Source organism: Athene cunicularia (assembly GCF_003259725.1).
Source record: "Athene cunicularia isolate RWA chromosome 1 unlocalized genomic scaffold, athCun1 chr1_part1, whole genome shotgun sequence".
Lineage (NCBI taxonomy): Eukaryota > Metazoa > Chordata > Aves > Strigiformes > Strigidae > Athene > Athene cunicularia.
Window position 1 is genome coordinate 62,648,020 of NW_020799091.1, and position 18,738 is coordinate 62,666,757.

The 18,738-nt window shown below is 39.2% G+C and overlaps 1 protein-coding gene across 8 annotated transcripts in view; it reads left to right on the forward strand.

Moving 5' to 3' along the window:
- ARHGEF7 (Rho guanine nucleotide exchange factor 7) overlaps positions 1–12,087 on the forward strand; it is a 95,999-nt gene extending 83,912 nt beyond the window's left edge. For 6 of the 8 annotated variants that reach the window (XM_026862805.1, XM_026863120.1, XM_026862545.1 and 3 more), the window contains 3 exons: positions 5,631–5,730; positions 6,351–6,405; positions 8,947–12,087. In XM_026862805.1, the coding sequence (XP_026718606.1) occupies positions 5,631–5,730; positions 6,351–6,405; positions 8,947–9,069 (278 nt within the window). In that variant the 3' untranslated portion in view covers positions 9,070–12,087. The remainder of the gene's footprint in view (positions 1–5,630; positions 5,731–6,350; positions 6,406–8,946) is intronic. The other 2 variants (XM_026862885.1, XM_026862718.1) reach the window with 1 other exon arrangement.
- The last annotated feature ends 6,651 nt before the right edge of the window (positions 12,088–18,738 follow it).

Consider the following 18,738-nt stretch of genomic DNA (forward strand, 5'->3'; position numbering starts at 1 on the left):
CTCTAGTTGTAGCCCTACAGCCCTCTGGTTGGAAGTTTTTGTATTGGTTAGTAAAATATAGCAGTTTAGTGGGATAGTACTTTCCAAATGTTGTCTTAGAAATATCCCACTTCTTCAGATGGCGTATCTGTCTTTCAAACTCCTCATTCTGTTCTTATGTGATTAACACTTACGTATGGAGTTGTATGCATTTCAGTCCACTTTAATTATTTTCATTTTACTTGTCAAAACATTTTGCTGTAAACTGTGTAGATCTGTCATCTTGAGTCATGTGGGGTTTTTCCTATTTGTGTATCACTGAAAAAACCCAGACAACTTCATGCCAAAACCTTTCTTGTTACTCCTAAGAATTTGCAAACAATGGTGTATTTTATACAGTGAACTTAAGTTTGGCCTGATGTTTGGATTCTGATATGTTGTTATCTGTACAAAGATATTAAAGGGCTCCCTTTTGACTTTGGCAGATATGTAGCAAGAAGTAATTTTTTTTTCAGTGCTTTAATCTCAACATGCGTGGAGCTGGGAACACCATTTTTAGGATTCTTCCTATTAGGACCTCATTAAAGATTCACTGAGAAAGAGAAGGTTAATTTGGCAGGTCTGCTCATTCGCTTTAACATATTTAATGTAACTAATGCAATGAAACCCTGAATGTTTTAAATGACAAGTAATTCTTATTTTCTGATTAACATTTGCTTCTCCAGGAAATTTACACATCTGTACTTACCAGTGGCTAATGGTAGATCTAAACGGTTGTATGTATGCACATATCTTTTTCAGTTGCAAGCCAGCCTTCTGTATTTGAAGCTCAAGCAAATAATTTTGAAGAGCTTCTTAGCTTATGAAGAGAGCCTAGTAGAGTTGGGAAAAAACAGAATTTTGTCTTTACAAATTCTGTTTCTAATTTTGACCTTTACTGTGCCTTGTTCCCCTCCTTACCTCTCTAATATGGATATGAAAAAGCGAAGAAAATAGCAATACTTAAAACCTGTGCAACAAGAATTATTGCTGATGGCCTCAAATTATGTTGTGCATTTCTTAAAATTAATTGCCATCACCACACATCTAATTTCCATAGCTTATATTAGGACCCTCGTAGTCAGTGGAAGAAGGCAAACTTTTTGTAGAGTATCACTGTGCAAGGACCTAGGTTGTAAGCCTTCTCCAAATGGCCAGCTTGAGGAGGGAACCCTGTTCTTGATTGACTGGGGAGAGCTGGCTTTTAACTGAGGCCCTAAGGTTAGCTGCTTTTAAGTAGGTGATGTGAATACCCACCTCCATTTTACTGTTGGCTTAAGTGGTTCCTGAACAGACAAGGTCTTTGAACATAGGCGGAGACTTAATATCTGGTTAAAGTGAAAAGGTATCTGAATTTCATCCCCCTTCTTCTCCTTCCTTCCCTCCTGCCTGATGTGTTAAGATCTGTGCAAAACTTCTGGACTCTCTTCACGTGTGTCTGCTAAATGATTCAGAACAGAGGACCAGACTGATTGCCAGTACAGCTCCTTCTGAAGCCTGGCTTCTGTGAGCAACCGTCATGGTACCATATCAATCATTTTTTAACATGTCCTGCTCCCTTTGGAGGATAGTGAATAAAAGGCTGGGGTTGTGCAGTTATGCTTGTAGACAAACATCACTGAGAACCTCTATGGCGTTCAGTCTGCACTCTGGTTTCTTCCTGTTTCGGTGTTAAGACTGTACTCCAGGGATGGGAGTGATATTCTACTGGTTTCAGACTAGTATAAAGTAGACTTATGTCATGAAGTCTTTCAGCCACGTAATATCCGAACAGCTTTCCTGGTTTCCAGAAATGCTCAGAACTCCTTACTGGCCTGGCTGATTGATTAGGCTGAAAAAGGGATCAGACACTGAAAATTAAAAGCACAGGGGGCTGTTAACCCCAGGCCTGTTCTTGTAACATGGGTGTTGCACTATATTATTCAGTGGGTATTGCAAAGGTCTCTAGCCCTGGTCTGAATGCAGGTGGGCTGTGTTATTATTTGTTTCACCCTGGAGGCTAAATTTGCTAAACCTATAATTCAGGATACCATATTGGTAAAAAGCATGCTAATTCTCCACTCTAGGATTGGGAGATATATTAATATTCTATAGATACCTTTATTTTCATGATGAAATTCAATTGATGGAATCTTGATCATAGTGGTCAGCTGGTTTACCTTAAATATGCAACAGACTTCCGAACAGTGGGATCATTCTTCCAAGACCCTGGATTTAGGAGTTCCCCATTGAAAAATTAGGGCAACTTATTCAGCCTTAATGCTTGTTTGCTAACCTTGAAGTAATTGTCTGGGTTTGCCAAACATCCTTTCTTCTCCCATTCACCTTACTTCTCCCAGTACCCTGAAAAAAAGGAAAAGAAAATGAAATCCTGTATTGTAAAGCCTGGGGGGAGAGGCTCGTCTCTTTTTTTTTTTTTTTTTTCCCTTATTCTCCCTAGTAAACTTAGTACTTTTGGTTGTATTCTTTCAAGGTCATTTAGGGCCAGGATTGTTGGAGGTCAATTTAAACATTGTCTTTTGGCCTGTTTGACTTGGAATGAGACTGTGTAGTGTTTCGTAATAAAATTCAGTGTGGAACTTGGATGTTTAGGATTGAGGAGTTGCAGATACAGCAAACCAAAGTAACTTTTTATCCTTCTGCCCTAATTCATGAAAATCTGGAATACGTCTCAAAGAGGTGTTTAGGATTATCTAAGTGGCAGGAACTTCCTAGACTGTCCTTCTAATACAACTCTGTGTGAAATACCCACTGTGCTATAACACAAACCTCTCTTCATGTCCTGAAGCTGTAGCTTGTAAAATTTTCTGAAGAGAAGTGGTCACATAGAGAATAAGACATAAAGAACCTGGTGGAGACATAAATTGCAATTTAGGGAATATTGCCAAGTGCCAGTAATGAGGTGATTCTGAAGTTCCTTCTAGATGTATAATTGCCAAAAAATGCATCTTAAAACAAAAACAAAAACAAACAAACAAAAAAAACCCCCACAACCAAAACACCTTCTTGTATAAACGGTGCAGAAAAGCAGGACAGTGAAGTAGCTTTGTTTTGCCTTCAGAACTTGACACATCAAGTCTGATCTTACTGTGCACGTACTCATTTGATGACAGTGTCCTTTGTTGCAGGCTAGATATGCTGTGTGTTTGTACCTTTGATACTTAGCAAATGCTAGTAGGGTTTAGGAAAAAAAACCCAAAACAACACAAATGAAAAAAAAAAACACCCAAAAGCGCCCCACCAAAACTCAAAGGAAGCAAACCAAGATAAAAGAGAAAGTGGGAAGTTTTTGCATAAGTATAAACCATAAGAGCAGCAAGGGTTCTGAGATACCCTTGGTCATGCAACTTTATTTGTATCAGAGCAATGAAGGCAGGAGTGAAACTTGTGATGTCCTGAATTCCACAGTAGTTAATGTTTTGTGGCACAGTAAGGTCAGTGTTCACAGCAACAGTTTTGCACTGTAGAAGTGTGTATGTGTACTGTGTGGTTTTCTTGTCTGTATAATGTTGGTGAACATTTTGTTTTTAATGAAACTGAGTTCTGTGTCTCTAGTATTGTTTACTGTGCTATGCTGTACATACATCAAGATATGCTGGTATAGACATCTGTTTCACATGCATGTGTGTATGTAACTGTACAGCTGGGACGTTTTTTTTTTTTTTAAAGCTGTCTACTCCATGCTGTTTCTGCTTTGCAAGGACCCATGTTACTTTGACCAGGCAGACAGTTGGATGCAGCTCTGTGCAGAGAGAAATGCAATGCACTGCTCCATTTGCTTGAAGGGAGTCATGGGTGAGAAACGTGTGGCAGTTCTCTCTGGTCAGTGTCTCCCTCAGTGTGTGCTGGGCTGAGGTGCTCCACGTTGGTACAGAGACCCAAAATGTAGTGATCTGTTAGCAGCTATTGCTGATTAATTTCTAAATTAACATTTAGCTTGGTGTTCTATGCTTCCAGGCTAATAAGCAGAACAGTAGCTAATGAACTGAATTAAACATAAGACCTTTTTTTACAATTAAGAGATTGACAGCGCAAACAGGGAAGTGTCCTTAAGCTCCATACAGAGTTTGGATGTGCTTGTTTTATGGGTTGCTCCTTCCCTGGAAAATAAGTGGAAGGGTATTAACCCTTAAAAGACTCGTTCACTCTGTAAGATGAAAAACTTATAGCTTCTAAGGACAAGATTCTGTTCTCAAATCTGCAGTTACCATTGTTCCATAAAATTTTGACCATCACACAGCGATATGTTGGACCTTTACTGTCAGCTTAAGAAAACTTTTCTTTATTAAAGGACATTTGTCATTGCTTGCTAAAATAGTTTAACTAGCTTAACGTGTACTGCTAAACTATAGTTCCTATAAGCTTATTGTTCAGAACTCAAGACTGCAGCTGTCGGGGAAGTTAGTATTTTTCGATGAGCTTGAGTTCTTTAATTTTTTTGTGCATGTTTAGATTATGTATTTTATCATGAACTTTAAAAGAAAAGCACTCTTTTCACAAAGCAGCTGTTCAGCAAGAGGTAATTAATTTCTCATGAGAGGCATGCACACTGTAGTATCTAGTTATCAGTTCAAACTGTAGTAGGCTTAAGACATTCCTGATTAATGAAAGTTCATTACAGTGAATTGATAGGCAAAGGTACCTTGTTTGTAAAAACTGGTATCTTGGTTTAAATATGCAAAAACTTTAATGCCTTATCTGCTGTACTTGAATTCTGAACAAATGCTTAAACAGCAGTTTATTTACAGACCTTCTTTAAAAAAAAATGCTTGTAATTTGTTGCAGCCTAATTAACGTTTCTAGTATACATACTTTATGTATGTATGAATGGATGCACATCTCTGAGCTATAAATTTTTTGATTCAGAGCTACTACTTTAGAATCTATATGTATTATCTTGGTGTTACAAATTATAACAATTGTGGAAAATGTTTGGAAGATGTTGGAATGTTTTGAGGTTTTATTGTCAAACAAGTACTTTTAAAAACATTTATTAAACACAAAGTATGTATTTGATTTCACAGGAATTTATTGTAGGACTAAAAGGCTATCTGTAAGAGTACGTGTATAAATATGTGTGTGCACACAGAATTGTGTGTTTATAGTGTTTCAGGGGAAAGGGGTTTAACTTTTTTTTTTCTTCCATCACTGTATCATTTGATACCACTATTCTGCTCCTTACTGATTAACTGATTTAGAGTGGAACTATTTCTTGGATTTGTATCAGTGCGAGATCAGAATCTGTCCTTGAGGCTTAAATCACTGTTACTTAAACACATCTGTCTCTTTCAGAGTCAGCTATGGTGAATTTGTATAGCTTTTACTGGTAGTTGAGCAGTGCGCTGTTTGAACAGTGTAGCATCCCCATCATTGACACAGGACTTATGTCAGCCACAGTATAGGAACGTCAGACAATTTTTTTTGTTGTTGTAAGGCTGTGGTTTCAAGTGTAAAAAATGCATCAGTAACTTGTGTGTGTGGAGGGAAGGGGGAAATGGAAAATGATATACCTTGGTCATGCAAGTGTATCATGCAGTGAATGAAATCATAATCTTTAAAACGCCCTAGCAATATTTATGAATTGCTCATTTTGTAATTTATTTTTACAACAGGTTCCCGTAAAGAGTCAGCTCCTCAAGTCCTGCTTCCTGAAGAAGAAAAAATTATTGTAGAAGAAACTAAAAGTAATGGTCAGACTGTTATAGAAGAGAAGTAAGAGAACATTTAATGAATGATGGATTAAACCAGTAAACTTTGTACTCTTCTTCTTCCTCCTATCTCCCATTATAGTAGTGTGTGTATGATATATTTGTAGTAGGGAGCAGAGCTGTTTGGAGGATGCTGCTGGTACTTTAGTTAGCCTTCATTTACATGCCTGTTGTTGAGTTTCTTTGTATATGCTATGCAGTTTATTCATTTGGTGCCAAGAAAAGTGATATGTTTCACTTGTATACAATTTTTCTGAGTACTGTAGGATTTCAGTATTAAATTGGTGTCTTATTTCTAATTAGTGTATAGCATCATTTATTTTTTCTGTAAGGTGTAGGCTGGAAATGAAATACAGTTCTATTACAGAAAGCTGTAGTACAGAGACCAGTATAGGTCCATATGTGCCTGAGAGGTGTATCCTGTCGCAGAAGCAGGTAATGGGTCCTTGCCTTACTGAATATGAATCAGTATAAAAGATAGGGTTTTTAACACGTTTGAAATGAACCATTAGCTGTCATTTTGGGGTTTTTTAATGCATTTCATCCAACAGTTTTGTCTAGTGTAATAGATTCAGACGTTAATTTTTGAAAACGGTTGTAACAGTTCGTCTTTTTTCATTTTAGAAGCCTTGTTGACACAGTATATGCGTTAAAGGATGAAGTACAGGAGTTAAGACAGGTTGGTAACTTGCTGCATTTATAATGACATGAAGAATGAAAGATGGAGGGCTTATAAAAATAAATATGGCTTGCAAGTTGATTCACTTTGACAGGATTGGACTTGAATTTTGGACTAGATTTGCTTTTGAAAGACATACCGATTTGACAAAAAGCATGCTTTTTTGTGGTTGTCATCAGTCTTTGGAGCACCAACCTTTGAGAATAGTGTTAAGTATCCTCTCTCTGAGGAGTCTTACTAAGCTATATTTAATTTACTTTTGTATGTTACTACTTGTGAAATGTTGAAAGCATTAGGCAATTTCAGTTTTGCTGCATCACCAGCAAAATAAGCTTATAGAGACGGTGAAATAGTATTTGCTCTAGAATGTATAAATTAGTAGTATAAATGTCTGTATCTATTTAGGCCTTTAATAACAGTCTTTCAGTAACCTGAACATCTCTTAAAAATCAATGTTTAAAACCTCTCATTTCCAGAGACGAGAGTCCTTTTCAGTGTCTATCACATGTCCTTTTTTTAATGAGGTCTTCAGGTTAGCTTAGGGTGCTGCTTTGTCACATTGGGGAATTGTGCGAGATCTCAGCTGAGTTGCTGCTATGAAAGCTGAAGGTGATGTTTTAATTATCTAGAGTGTTTAAAAATATCTTTTTCTTGTCAGGACACAGCCTCTATAAACCATGTTAATGCTGCTGCATGTAGACATTGCTTAAAGTGTAGGTGAAAACACATTAAATTATCTTCACTCTCTAATGTATGAATTTGCTAACTGACCCTAACAGTTCTGACTCAGAAGTTGGATAAAATCTCCTGTGTTAATGTAAAATGGATTTATATTTGAATTAATTCAGGTTTTTGGCTGTAAACATGAATCCGAATTCTTTGCCCATCTGTAAGCATGCCCAGTATTTTTAAGGATGTCATACATGTTCTTTGAAATAGGACAGTTGATGTCTTAAATACTTAAATTTTGCTGTTTTCAACATACAAAGCATGTGTATCCAAGGTTTGATGCAAGTTTGACAGCAAGTAGTACAAGCAGCAGTAATAACCCACTAAAATTCCTGTGGCCTGACTGCTTTTGTACAAGGGATGATCATGCTGCCTCACTGAGGCCCCACAGATCTCTGTGACCCTAAATAAAATGTCACCTTCTGAACTTCAAGCAACACCTCCCTTTTCTGGCCTTTTCAAATAGATAATTTTTTTCAGAATCTTGCATCTTCCAAAGCCAAGACCTATTAAAGCTTGAGGTAATTTTCTTGTGTATCAGGATGCTTAGAAGCATTTATTGGTCTGCTGCTGTGATGTTGCCAGCTGGAGAATTGGTAAAAATAACCTCTGAGCTGGGAAGATCCCGAGTAACCAAGGGCTTTATGGACAGAGGCTCTCTGGGAGTACATAGTGGGAGTGCAGGCACCAGACTGCCTGTTGGTGAGAGTTACCAAGCGAGGTGGGACTCCTCCTATAGCAACTTCCATAGGCTATTTGTAGCTGGTGCTTCGCAGGCACTACACTTTAACAGTGCAGTCCTGAATTAGCAATAAATAAATAATGAAAAGAAATTCAGTCTCTACCTACAAGAAAAGAATGAAATTCCTGAGTTTCTCAGCAGACTTGAGGAGGGAATAGAGTTAATGAGACGGCAGCTGTTGATCCTGTCCTGTTTCTGGAAATGTCTGTGAATGACAGCTGATGGGAGTCCAGTGGGACTCCTGGATCGTGGACCTGTGTTAGTTAAAGACCTGTAGACTTGCTGTCTTGGGGCCTTATTATGATGTTTTCTTGTCTTCTGGTTGCTTCCCTGCTCTTGCCAACATCACCTTGGCCTCTGTGTAACAATGTAAGCGTTACTGTGGTTTGGTCAGTGACATCCTTACAGTCCTGTTATTCACAGTATTTCAATATTACCTGATGGTACTAAATATTGAGAACTGACTCACTCATTAATACACATGCAGAGTGATGGTGTTCCTTGAAATTCAGATTCTTCTTAGACTGTTGGTAGCCATCTGTCTGGTTTAAAATTTAGTCACACAACACTTTGCAGAGAACATAATGGTTTTCAAGATAATCCTTTCAACTATTTACTTTCCTAATGAAGCCAGTTAATTTGCATTAAGTTTAAGGAACTAGTTATAATTACAGGAGGCTCTTAGAGGGGGTATTTATTCTTCTTATCGGTCCATTTCCCTTCTTCATTAATGACAAATATATTTTACTCTTCATTGATCAGATTTGAGAAGAATTCAAGATTATTGGCCATCTGTTACTAGCACTTGCATTATAAAGGGACCCCTAAGTATAAATAGGAAATAGCTGTTTCCTTTTGATGTTTTTTGTTGCATTGTGTGAAGTAACTGTGTGTAACGTGAAATTTTAATGAAAGGCTTTGCTCTTGAACAGCTACTACTAGTAGACTCACTGAGAAGAGCCTTCAGAATTTGTAATTGACAATGTATGTGTGGTCAGAAAAGATCTGTTAGAAAAAACCAAAACAAAAATAAACAATAAACCAGTAATATTTCTGTTTCTATTAAACAGGATAACAAAAAGATGAAGAAATCATTAGAAGAAGAACAAAGAGCTCGCAAGGACTTGGAGAAGCTTGTTAGAAAAGTTCTAAAGAACATGAATGATCCATCTTGGGATGAAACCAACTTATAACTAATTTTTTACTTTTTTTTTTTTTTTCCCCCTTTTTCTTTCTATTGAAAGACCAGTTGTAAAACTGAGCTGGGAAGCCTTCTGACATTAGTCAGTGTTGCATCAAGAGCACTACAAAACAGGATTTAACTGGATCTAGTGATTTCTTGCTCTGAACACATAGAAACAGTCAAGCCATTTACTGAAGCAATCTGTACTTTTAAGTGTGGAGACCATGGATCCTGAACTCTACTAAACTAATTTGTTTGCATCTAAATTACCTCATTTTGCAGCACCTGACTAAAAGTCCATGTTTTTCAGTGGCTTTTTAATTAAATATATATTTTTCTTGTAAATATCTGTAATTTTGAATGCATATGTAATTGATGTATCAGGGCTGATATGTTATTTTTTTCTCTTGTTATTATAATGGTCACAAGTGTTAGAAATGACGGCAGTACTGTCTTACCTAAGAAAGGTTAGAGTTCTTTGTGGGTAATTGTGGATTTTTTCCAAATTACCCCCTCATCACACATGCAGATTTAAAAGCCTGTTTTTCCTATTGACCACTGTATTTAAATCTTTCACTGTTATTTATGTCTGTGCGTACATTTTTAAACAGTTTACAATTCTTTAAGAACAGTATTAAAATACAGAAAATTGCTTATTGACAGTAGAAACAATTTTTAACAAAACTAACACCCATGATTCACGTTCGTGTACACTTGTTTGACAGACTAATCTGTTGTACTTTAGGCACCAAAAGACTGATGTACTTGCCTCCTTTTTATGACTGTGATTTTTAGGTGTTTATGTACTACATTTTCTATTGTTGTGCTTAAACATACAGCTGGCTGATAATTTAATAGATCATACAGTTTAACACACAAAAAATCATTCTAATCCAGAATTTTGTGAATAAATTGTTGCTATTTATATTTTATGGTCATAACAATTAAATTTTAGATAACCTTTGTGCATAAGACACATGGGCTAGGCCAAACTTCATTCAGAGCTTTGTTTCTATACCACTATATAAGACTCTGTAATTCCCAGACTGTGGAAGCAGTCATTCCTTTCCCACCCTATTATCTCAGCATGCTGCTGGTTTTTGTCCTGCTAGGATTTAAATGGAAACAAATCTGGAAATAAGAATTATTTTTTTTTTTTCAATCATACTGTAGTTCAGAATTTGCACTGCTGACAGATTTGAAAATACATAAATTAACATTTATTCCCTAGTGTAATAGGTGCAATTACTGCAGTCTTTTCTTGTATTTAAAGTAGGAGATGCTACATCACTGCAAATGGTGAGCTTCAGTTGGAGCACTTAAAATACTAATGCCATTAAAGCTCATTGTGTTTCAAACTTTGGATTAAACTCCAGACGGTGCAGTTTTTCTGAGGGGGATTTTCTTCAGTTGGCTGTCAGAAGTGCAGGTATAGAACAGACCTGAGTCGCACCTTTTGTCATCCTGTCATTCTAGTGTCCTTTAACTCCTGACAAATTTAATGGTCAGACTTGAACAAATGTTTATATGAACTTTAATAAGTTGGAGCCAGGATGATTAGGGTGGTAAGAATTATCATGCACATTTTGAATCTAATGAAAAATCTATTTTTAAAGCTTCCACTTTTCTCAGCCAAGAACGGCTTTTTTAAATAGGAAAATGTCAATGATTACATACTTGAGAAACAATTCTCTGGGAATGGATACTTAAGAATCTGAATAGACAATTAGTTGTCTGATTTAAGAAGCTGAATACATTTGCAGGTATTTTAATTTGTGTTTCTATAATTTTAAAATGTCTTCCTTTAAACGAGGAGACTGTGTAAGAAAACAATGTGTCAGAGTTAGCTATATTCACGGAACTTTAAATTTATGATAATTCTTCATACCAAAATCTTTTCCTGTTGTTTGCAGTTGCACAAAAATGTGTACTGACATTTATATTTAGCTTCATATTTAGAAAATGCTCTTGCTAAAAGCTAAGTGATACTAAACCCTGCAAATTCATAGCATCTTGGCTAAATTTAGATTTGGGAATGCCGATGTAATTAGAATTTTGCTAACATTTTTACTTTCTGACATTCAAGCTATTTTCAAAGTGAATTTTAATTTTCAGTTGAGCATATGTGAAAGGACATTCCAGAGGAAGAAGTATAAAAGGAAAACATTAATCTTAGCAGTATTTAGCAACTTTTAACTCAGGAACAACTTGCATCATAACAATTTGTTTTACATTATAATGTAAGGAGTGGCGTTGCTATGTAAATTTGCTGACTCTTAGTACCTGTGATTATTATAATTTCTGACAGTACCCCCATACTGACATCTAATGAACATGCCTTAAACACTGGGACTAAGCAGTTGTTAAACATGACCAGGATTTAGGGACTGATTTTATTCAAGATGGATTGGGATGATTAATTTTAAAAAAAAAAGAAAAAAAAAAAAAGAAAAAAAACATACGAAAGGAAAAAAAAACCACCTAGTATTGTAGGTAGCTTTTGTCTCTAGTGCAGAGAGTGAGCTTCAGGCTTTTGGGAACCAAGGAGTTATCTGAACTTTTTTCTTTGACAATTTGTTATACTGTATATAGATTGTAAATTTCACGATGGACCTTCTGAATTGTTGGAAACTTTATATAAGCATGGATAAATGGGGCACTGTTTATTTAACCTATTAAAGGGTTATTTCTTTGCTCTCATCATTTAGGGATGAGGAGATGAAGCCATTTCTTATCCTATAGATGTGAAGCACTTTCAGTTCTGAACTGTCCAAAATGTAGCATAACATTTCTCTGTACTTACTGATGTATGCGTGTTTGTCTCACCATGTCATGACATCTTAAAGACTGAACAACTGACTGCCTTTGTACAAACCTTCTTAATGCCAACCATTAGGGAATTTAGAGTGTCTGTTTACGGTATCTGTGGAGAACTCAAGTTTAGTTTATATGTCACAATAATATCTTGGTATCGACTACTAAAGTGTTTATGCTACATTGTTGTAATTAAACCATGATTTTTCCCCTACCCTATGAAGTGTTACATTTCATCTAATATGTGGGCTATGAGATTAAGAGGGAAAATTGCTGTAATTTTTTAACCTTTCATATAAATAACCTGTTATTTAATGGTTGATACACTATCTTGAAAGGGGTTTTCATAGTCTTTTATAATAGTGGATTGATGTCTGGAAAACAAAACAAAGCAAGGGTTGTTTAGAAGGGTGAAAAGGATGATCTTAACTGTCTTGCACTGAGGAATTTTTACTTTATTTGGCAGGCTGACCTGCTAGGGTAATGTAAGATATGGAGATCAAAGGTAGAAGATAATGAAAGGGTAGAAAGGAAGAAACAATAGTACATCAAAACGCTGCATAAATAAACTAAAATACATGTCTACGTGCACGATTTATCTGAGTAGACCTGAAATTTGTGATAAGTGTGTATCATAGGGATATCGTTTGGTGAGTGCTATCTGAAATAGGGGAGGAGGATGATTTTTATAGTAGGAGCATCATCAGTATTGCTTTATGCAGGATGATGGGATGGGTAAAGGAAAGTGTAGGGAGTCTATTTGGAAAGATGGTTTCAGGCTTTGGACAAGGCATTTGAATAACTGAGCTTAGGTGTGTGAAAATAATACATCTATTCAACTTAGTTTAGCAAGGGCGTGTACTTAAAAAGAAGAGAGGACTTTGTGTAGCATCTTATAACTTCTGTCAGAAGAGATCTCCTATTTTCCAACTTTTCTCTTGGTTCATCACTGTAAAGACGGGTTTTTTCCATAATTTGAAACTGTTGTTTACTTGTCACCTTAAGTGTTTTGGGAATTTTCTTTTTGGGTGTGTGTTATTGTGGTGGGTTGACCATGGCTGGCTGCCAGACCCTCACTCAGCTGCTCTCTTACTGCTCTTCCTCAGCAGGAGATGGGAGAGGGAATAAGAAGGAAAAGCTTGTGGGTTGAGATAAAATACACTAATTTCTTGCCATTTGAAGAGTTGGATGGTGAGCAGCAAAGAAAAAAACTAAGTCGCCTTTACCCCACTCCTCCTTTCCAGACTGAACTTCATTCCTGTTTTGCACAGGGGCATGGGAGTTGTGGTCTGTCTGTTACACTTCCTCTTTCCTGCTCTGGTGGGAGCCATCTCCATGGCCTGCAGTCTTTCAGCTGGAGCACCTCCTCCCCCTCCTTTTCTGACCTGAGTGTTCACTGGGCTGTTTCTCACACCTTTTCCTCACTGTGGCACTCAAATATGCTTTCCTTGAGGCACCACCATTTTGGCTGAGGGATTCAGCTGCTGTGTCCTGAACTGCTCCTGCTTGTCCAAGATGTATCTAATTTACATCCTCTTGAAGCTGCTACACCCAGTAGGCTCAGAAATTTAGGTGCACAACCTGCTGTTAGCCACTCGCAGTGGACACCTTTGTTTGCTATGATAGGGCAGGAAATGGGAAAGGAAGGAGCATGTAACAACTGTTGATTAAGGGAGTGAGAGGCCTAAATAGTCAGGAGAGGTGTGGGTGAAATGTGTGTGTATCTGTATGTGTGCCACAAGTCCCACAGTGCTGATGCTGAAGGGTCCTAGAAGTGTGGAGTTTGCACTTCGGAGAAATGTTGAGATTAATTTGCTCTGCAGGGTGTGCTTCATAATCTGGAAAAGGGCTGTAGGCTTGCTGTATTTCACCTTGTGTGCTCTGCACTTGAGCTTTCTCTTTTAATTCATATGAATCAAGTATCATCATGGAAGGGGATGATATGAGCCTGGATTTGGAACTAAACCTCCTGAGTGGCTGTCCTTAAGCCACCACTCAGGCCCAAATCTAATTCTTGTAGTGTTAGAAGGGAATGAGCTAGTTACTGTGAAGTTTAACTGTGTCACCCAGTGCAGATCATTGTAGTCCAAGATTTGCTCAGGTGCTCCCATTAGTTCCTGAAAGTCCTCACTGATGTTGTTCCCTTCCTCAGTTGAACATGCACAGGCTCTTCTTTATGCATGGCAGAGCTTACTTCTGTGCTTTTACCCCAAGAACAGTCTTGAGCAGCCATGAATCTGTCTGGTCTCCCATTTGCCTGGCTGTGTACACCTGCAGGGATATTGGCTGGCTTTCCAATTAACATGGCACTGCTAACAAGCCCTGGGTAGTTAAGGCCCTGTGCATATCTCACCATGTCCTTCAGACTCCACATAAGCAGTGAGTCTGATCATGAGGATGGTTTTAGGCTGACATGTAAAAGACAATAGAGACTGATACAGTGAGAAAACTTTTACCTACTGCTGTGCACCAGTCCCAGAAATGTGAAGTGTGGTACGTGATACCCAGGATATCATAGAATATCTCAAGTTGGAAAGGTCCCATAAGAATCATCAAGTCCCAACTCCCTGCTCCTCACAGGACTACCTAAAACTAAACCCTATGACTAACAGCATTGTCCATATGCTCCTTGAACTCTGACAGGCCTGGGGCCGTGACCACTGCCCTGGGAGCCTGCTCCAGTGACCGACCACCTTCTTCGTGAAGAATCTTTTTTCTAATGTCCAATCTGATGTTATAGGTAGGCATGATGAGATTCCCCCAATTGTTTGTTTGTTTGTTTGTTTTCTTAGCTGGTGTATTGCTTAGGTTTTGTTAGACATCTTTTGCCTGTCAAGCAGCCTATGACAGCTCTGCATTTGCTGTAGACATACTGAGTGATACAGAAATAGTAGGTTTTTACAGTGTTTTTCCAGCAGGGGACTGTGTTAGCTTCTGCTTTCTCGGGAACTACTCACAGTTTCACTGAATTTGTTAATATTTGTACTTTTGTATGCTTTTATAAGTGACTGGTGTTAGCTTTTTGTATATTTTGGAGCTGCTTTTCAAGCTTCAGGAAATACAGTCTATTAACCTTTTGTCTTGTAGAACAAAAGTGGACAGTCACAGTTGACAGTGTTCATGCAGCATTTGACCCAGCCATGTGTATGGGATTTGTATGGTTTTTTTAGCACTTACCCATAGCACGCGTGACTTACCATCACCTTTCTACATTGAGCATCACAAGGGCTCTTTCAGCACAATGCACTGTGGAGGTAACACAGTATCAGGTTTATTGTGAGGCAAAATTAAGCAAGGAATTTGGCTGTGACCACTCATGCGTTTAATCTCAGGCTTTACTCTATGGCAGGCAGAATTTCAGAGGAACTGAGAAACATCCACTGCTATAGGACAGGTTTTACCAGTTCCCACAAGCAGTCTTAATTCTGAGATTGAGCTGAAGAAACACAGGGATGGTGCAACGCATGCTCCATCCACTGCACTCTCTCATTGCTATCTCCTGTACCAAGCAAGATTTCTGCCAGGAATTTAAGATACAGGACTGTTTTACCTGTCCTGGGAAGGGAAGAGAGCAATGTGCTCTTTCCTGGTGGCAGAGAGGGAGTATGATGACTACCTTGGACTTGAAGATAAGTATTTGAAAATACAGGTTCAGCAAAGTGGCCCTGCCCTGCCTTGCCCTGCACTGCCCACCGAATCTTCAGAAGGATCTTCTAGCCATCTTACTGACCATCTTTACCTTGCTGTCATTATGGAATAAAAAAGCATGTCCCCTAGGCTTTTCATAGCACCAAGACATTTCAAAATTATGAACAGGGAGCGGCAGCCTAAGATGCTTTCCTATTCCTTGTCTATGTCTTAGATTTTTGTCAAAGCATCTTTCTTTTCTTCAGAGTCACACTATGGTCCTTATCTATCCTTTAGGTTAGGAAATAAATTGGTTTAGTCTGATACGATCCCTAGACCTCACAGATGACTCAAGGTTTGTTATCTGATAAAACCTTTCCCCTCTGTGGTCAGTTGTATTTGTGACAGTGCAGTTAGTGTATCATAGAATCATTCAGGTTTAGAAGGACCCCCTTCAGATCATTGAATCCAACCATAAAACTAACACTGCCAAATGCACCACCAAACCATGTCCCTAAGTGCCATGCCCACACATCTTTTAAATACCTCCAGGATGGTGACTCAACCACTTCCCTTGACAGCCTGTTCCGATGCCTGACAACCCTTTCCGTGAAGCAATTTTTCCTAATAACCCAATCTAAACCTCCCCTGCCACAACTTCAGGCTGTTTCTTCTCATCACTTGTTACTTAGGAGAAGAGACTGACAGCCACCTTGCTACAACCTCCTCTCAAGCAGTTGTAGAGAGCAATAAGGTCTCCCCTCAGCCTCCTCTTCTCCAGACTAAACACCCCCAGTTCCCTCAGCCGCTCCCCGTACGACCTGTGCTCCAGACCCTGCACCAGCTTCGTTGCCCTTCTCTGGACACGCTCGAGTCATTCAATGTCCTTTTTGTAGTGACGGGCCCAAAACTGAACACAGGGATCGAGATGTGGCCTCACCAGTGCCGAGTACAGGGGTGAGATCCCTTCCCTGTCCCTGCTGGCCACATTAATCATGATACAAGCCAGGATGCCATTGGCCTTCTTGGCCACCTGGGCACACTGCTGGCTCCTATTCAGACAGCTGTCAATCAACACCCCCAGGTCCTTTTCCACCAGGCAGCTTTCCAGCTACTCTTCCCCAAGCCTTATAGCATTGTCTATGAAGCAGGTCACCTTGTCATAGAAGGAGATCAAGTTATTCAAGCAGGACCTTCCTTTCATAAACCCATGACTGGACCTGATCACCTGGTTGTCCTATACATGCTATGTGATGGCAGTAAAGATGATCTGCTCCATAACATTCCCCAGCACTGAGGTCAGACTGACAGGGTTGAAGTTCCCTGGATCCTCTTTCTGGCCCTTCTTGTAAACGTGCATCACATTTGCTAATCTCCTGTCAGCTGGCACCTCCTGATTAGCCACAACTGCTGATAAATGATTGAAAGTGGATTGATGAGCACTTCTACCAGCTCCCTTGGTACCCTTGAGGGGAGGCCATCTGGCCCCATAGACTTGTGTATGTCTAAGTGGTGTCACAGGTCCTCTTTGTTCATGGGGGTTTTATTCTGCTCCCTGTTCCTGTCTTCCAGATTTGGGCACTGGGTACCCTAAGAATAAATGGTCTTATTAAAAACTGAGGTAAAGAGGGCATTGAGTACCTCATCCTTTGTCACTATGTTTCCCCTTGCATCTAACAAAGGATGAAGATTCTCCTTAGTCCTCCTTTGCTAATGTATTTATAGAAACAATTTTTACTGTCTTTTACTGCAGTAGTCAAATTAAGTTCTAGTTGAGCTTTGGCTCTTCTAATTTTCTCCCCACATAACCTCACACCAACTTTGTAATCCTGAGTTGCCTACCCCTTCTTCCAAAGGTCATAAACTCTTTTTTTTTTTTTCCCCCCCCCCCGAGTTCCAGCCAAATTTCTCTGTTCAGCCAAGCTGGTCTTCTTCCCTGCTGGCTCCTCTTTCGACATGTAGGGACAGCCTGCTCCTGGGCCTTTAAGATTTCCTTCTTCAAGAATGTCCAGCCTTCATGGACTCCTTTGCACTTCAGGACTGCCTCCCAAGGTACTGTCGATGAGGCTCTTAAACAGGCCAAAGTCTGCCCTCTGGAAGTCCAAGGTAGCACTTCTATTGACCCCTCTCCTTACTTCTCCAGAAATCAAAAACTCTTATCATTTAGTGATTGCTATGCCCAAGACAGCCTCCAACCATCACATCACTCCACAAGTCCTTCTCTGTTTGCAAACAAGAGGCCCGGTGAGGCTCCTTCCCTAGTTGTCTCCCTCACCAGCTGTGTCAGAAAGTTATTTTCCACATGATCCAGGAACCTCCTAGATTGTTTTCTCTCTGCTGTATTGTATTTCCAGCAGATATCCAGTAAGTTGAAGTTCCTCACAAGAACAAGGGCTAGCAATCACAAGACTTCTCCCAGCTGTTCACAGAATACTTTATCTGCCTTTTCATCCTGGTTCAATCATCTGTAACAGACTCCCATCATGATATCTGCCTTATTGGCCTTTCCCGTCATTCTTACCCATGAACACTTGACCCTTTTATCACCATTGTCAGCCTCTAGGCAATCAAAACACTCCCTAACATACATGGCTACCTCACAACCACTTCCTTCCTTGCCTATACCTTCTAAAGAGTTTATAAGCCATCCATTGCAGCACTCCAGTTGTGCGAGTCATCCAACCGTGTTTCCATGATTGCAACTATGTCATAGTTTTCCAGCTGTACAATGGCTTCCAGCTCCTCCTGTATGTTGCTCCTGCTGCGTGCACTGGTTTAGATGCACTTCAGCTGGGCTATTGATCCTACCACCTTTTTGGGGAAGAAGCCCTAATGCCTATGTGACTGTTCTCAGGGGCCTCCATGGTTTCTAATGCACCAAACTCTGTGTCTTTGCTGCTGTGTGGATCTCCATCCTCTACCCGCACTGAGATGGCTGAGGCACTGTGTGCATTAGTATAGAGACATTTCAAATCTGCTCCAGTGCACCTAGCATATCATGGGGCCATCTGAAGGACCTCACTAGCACATCATCCCTCAAACACTGGCATGCAGCCCCATGGCATATCACTAGTAAGCCTGGTTTTAGCCCTTTCCCCCTTCATATCTAGTTTACAGCTCTTTCAATGATCCCCATTAACTCTTGTGCAAAGATCCTTTTCCCCCTTTGAGAAAGGTATATCCCATCTGTCACCAGCAGGCCTGGTGTTGTGTAGCCTGACATGTGATTGAAAAATCC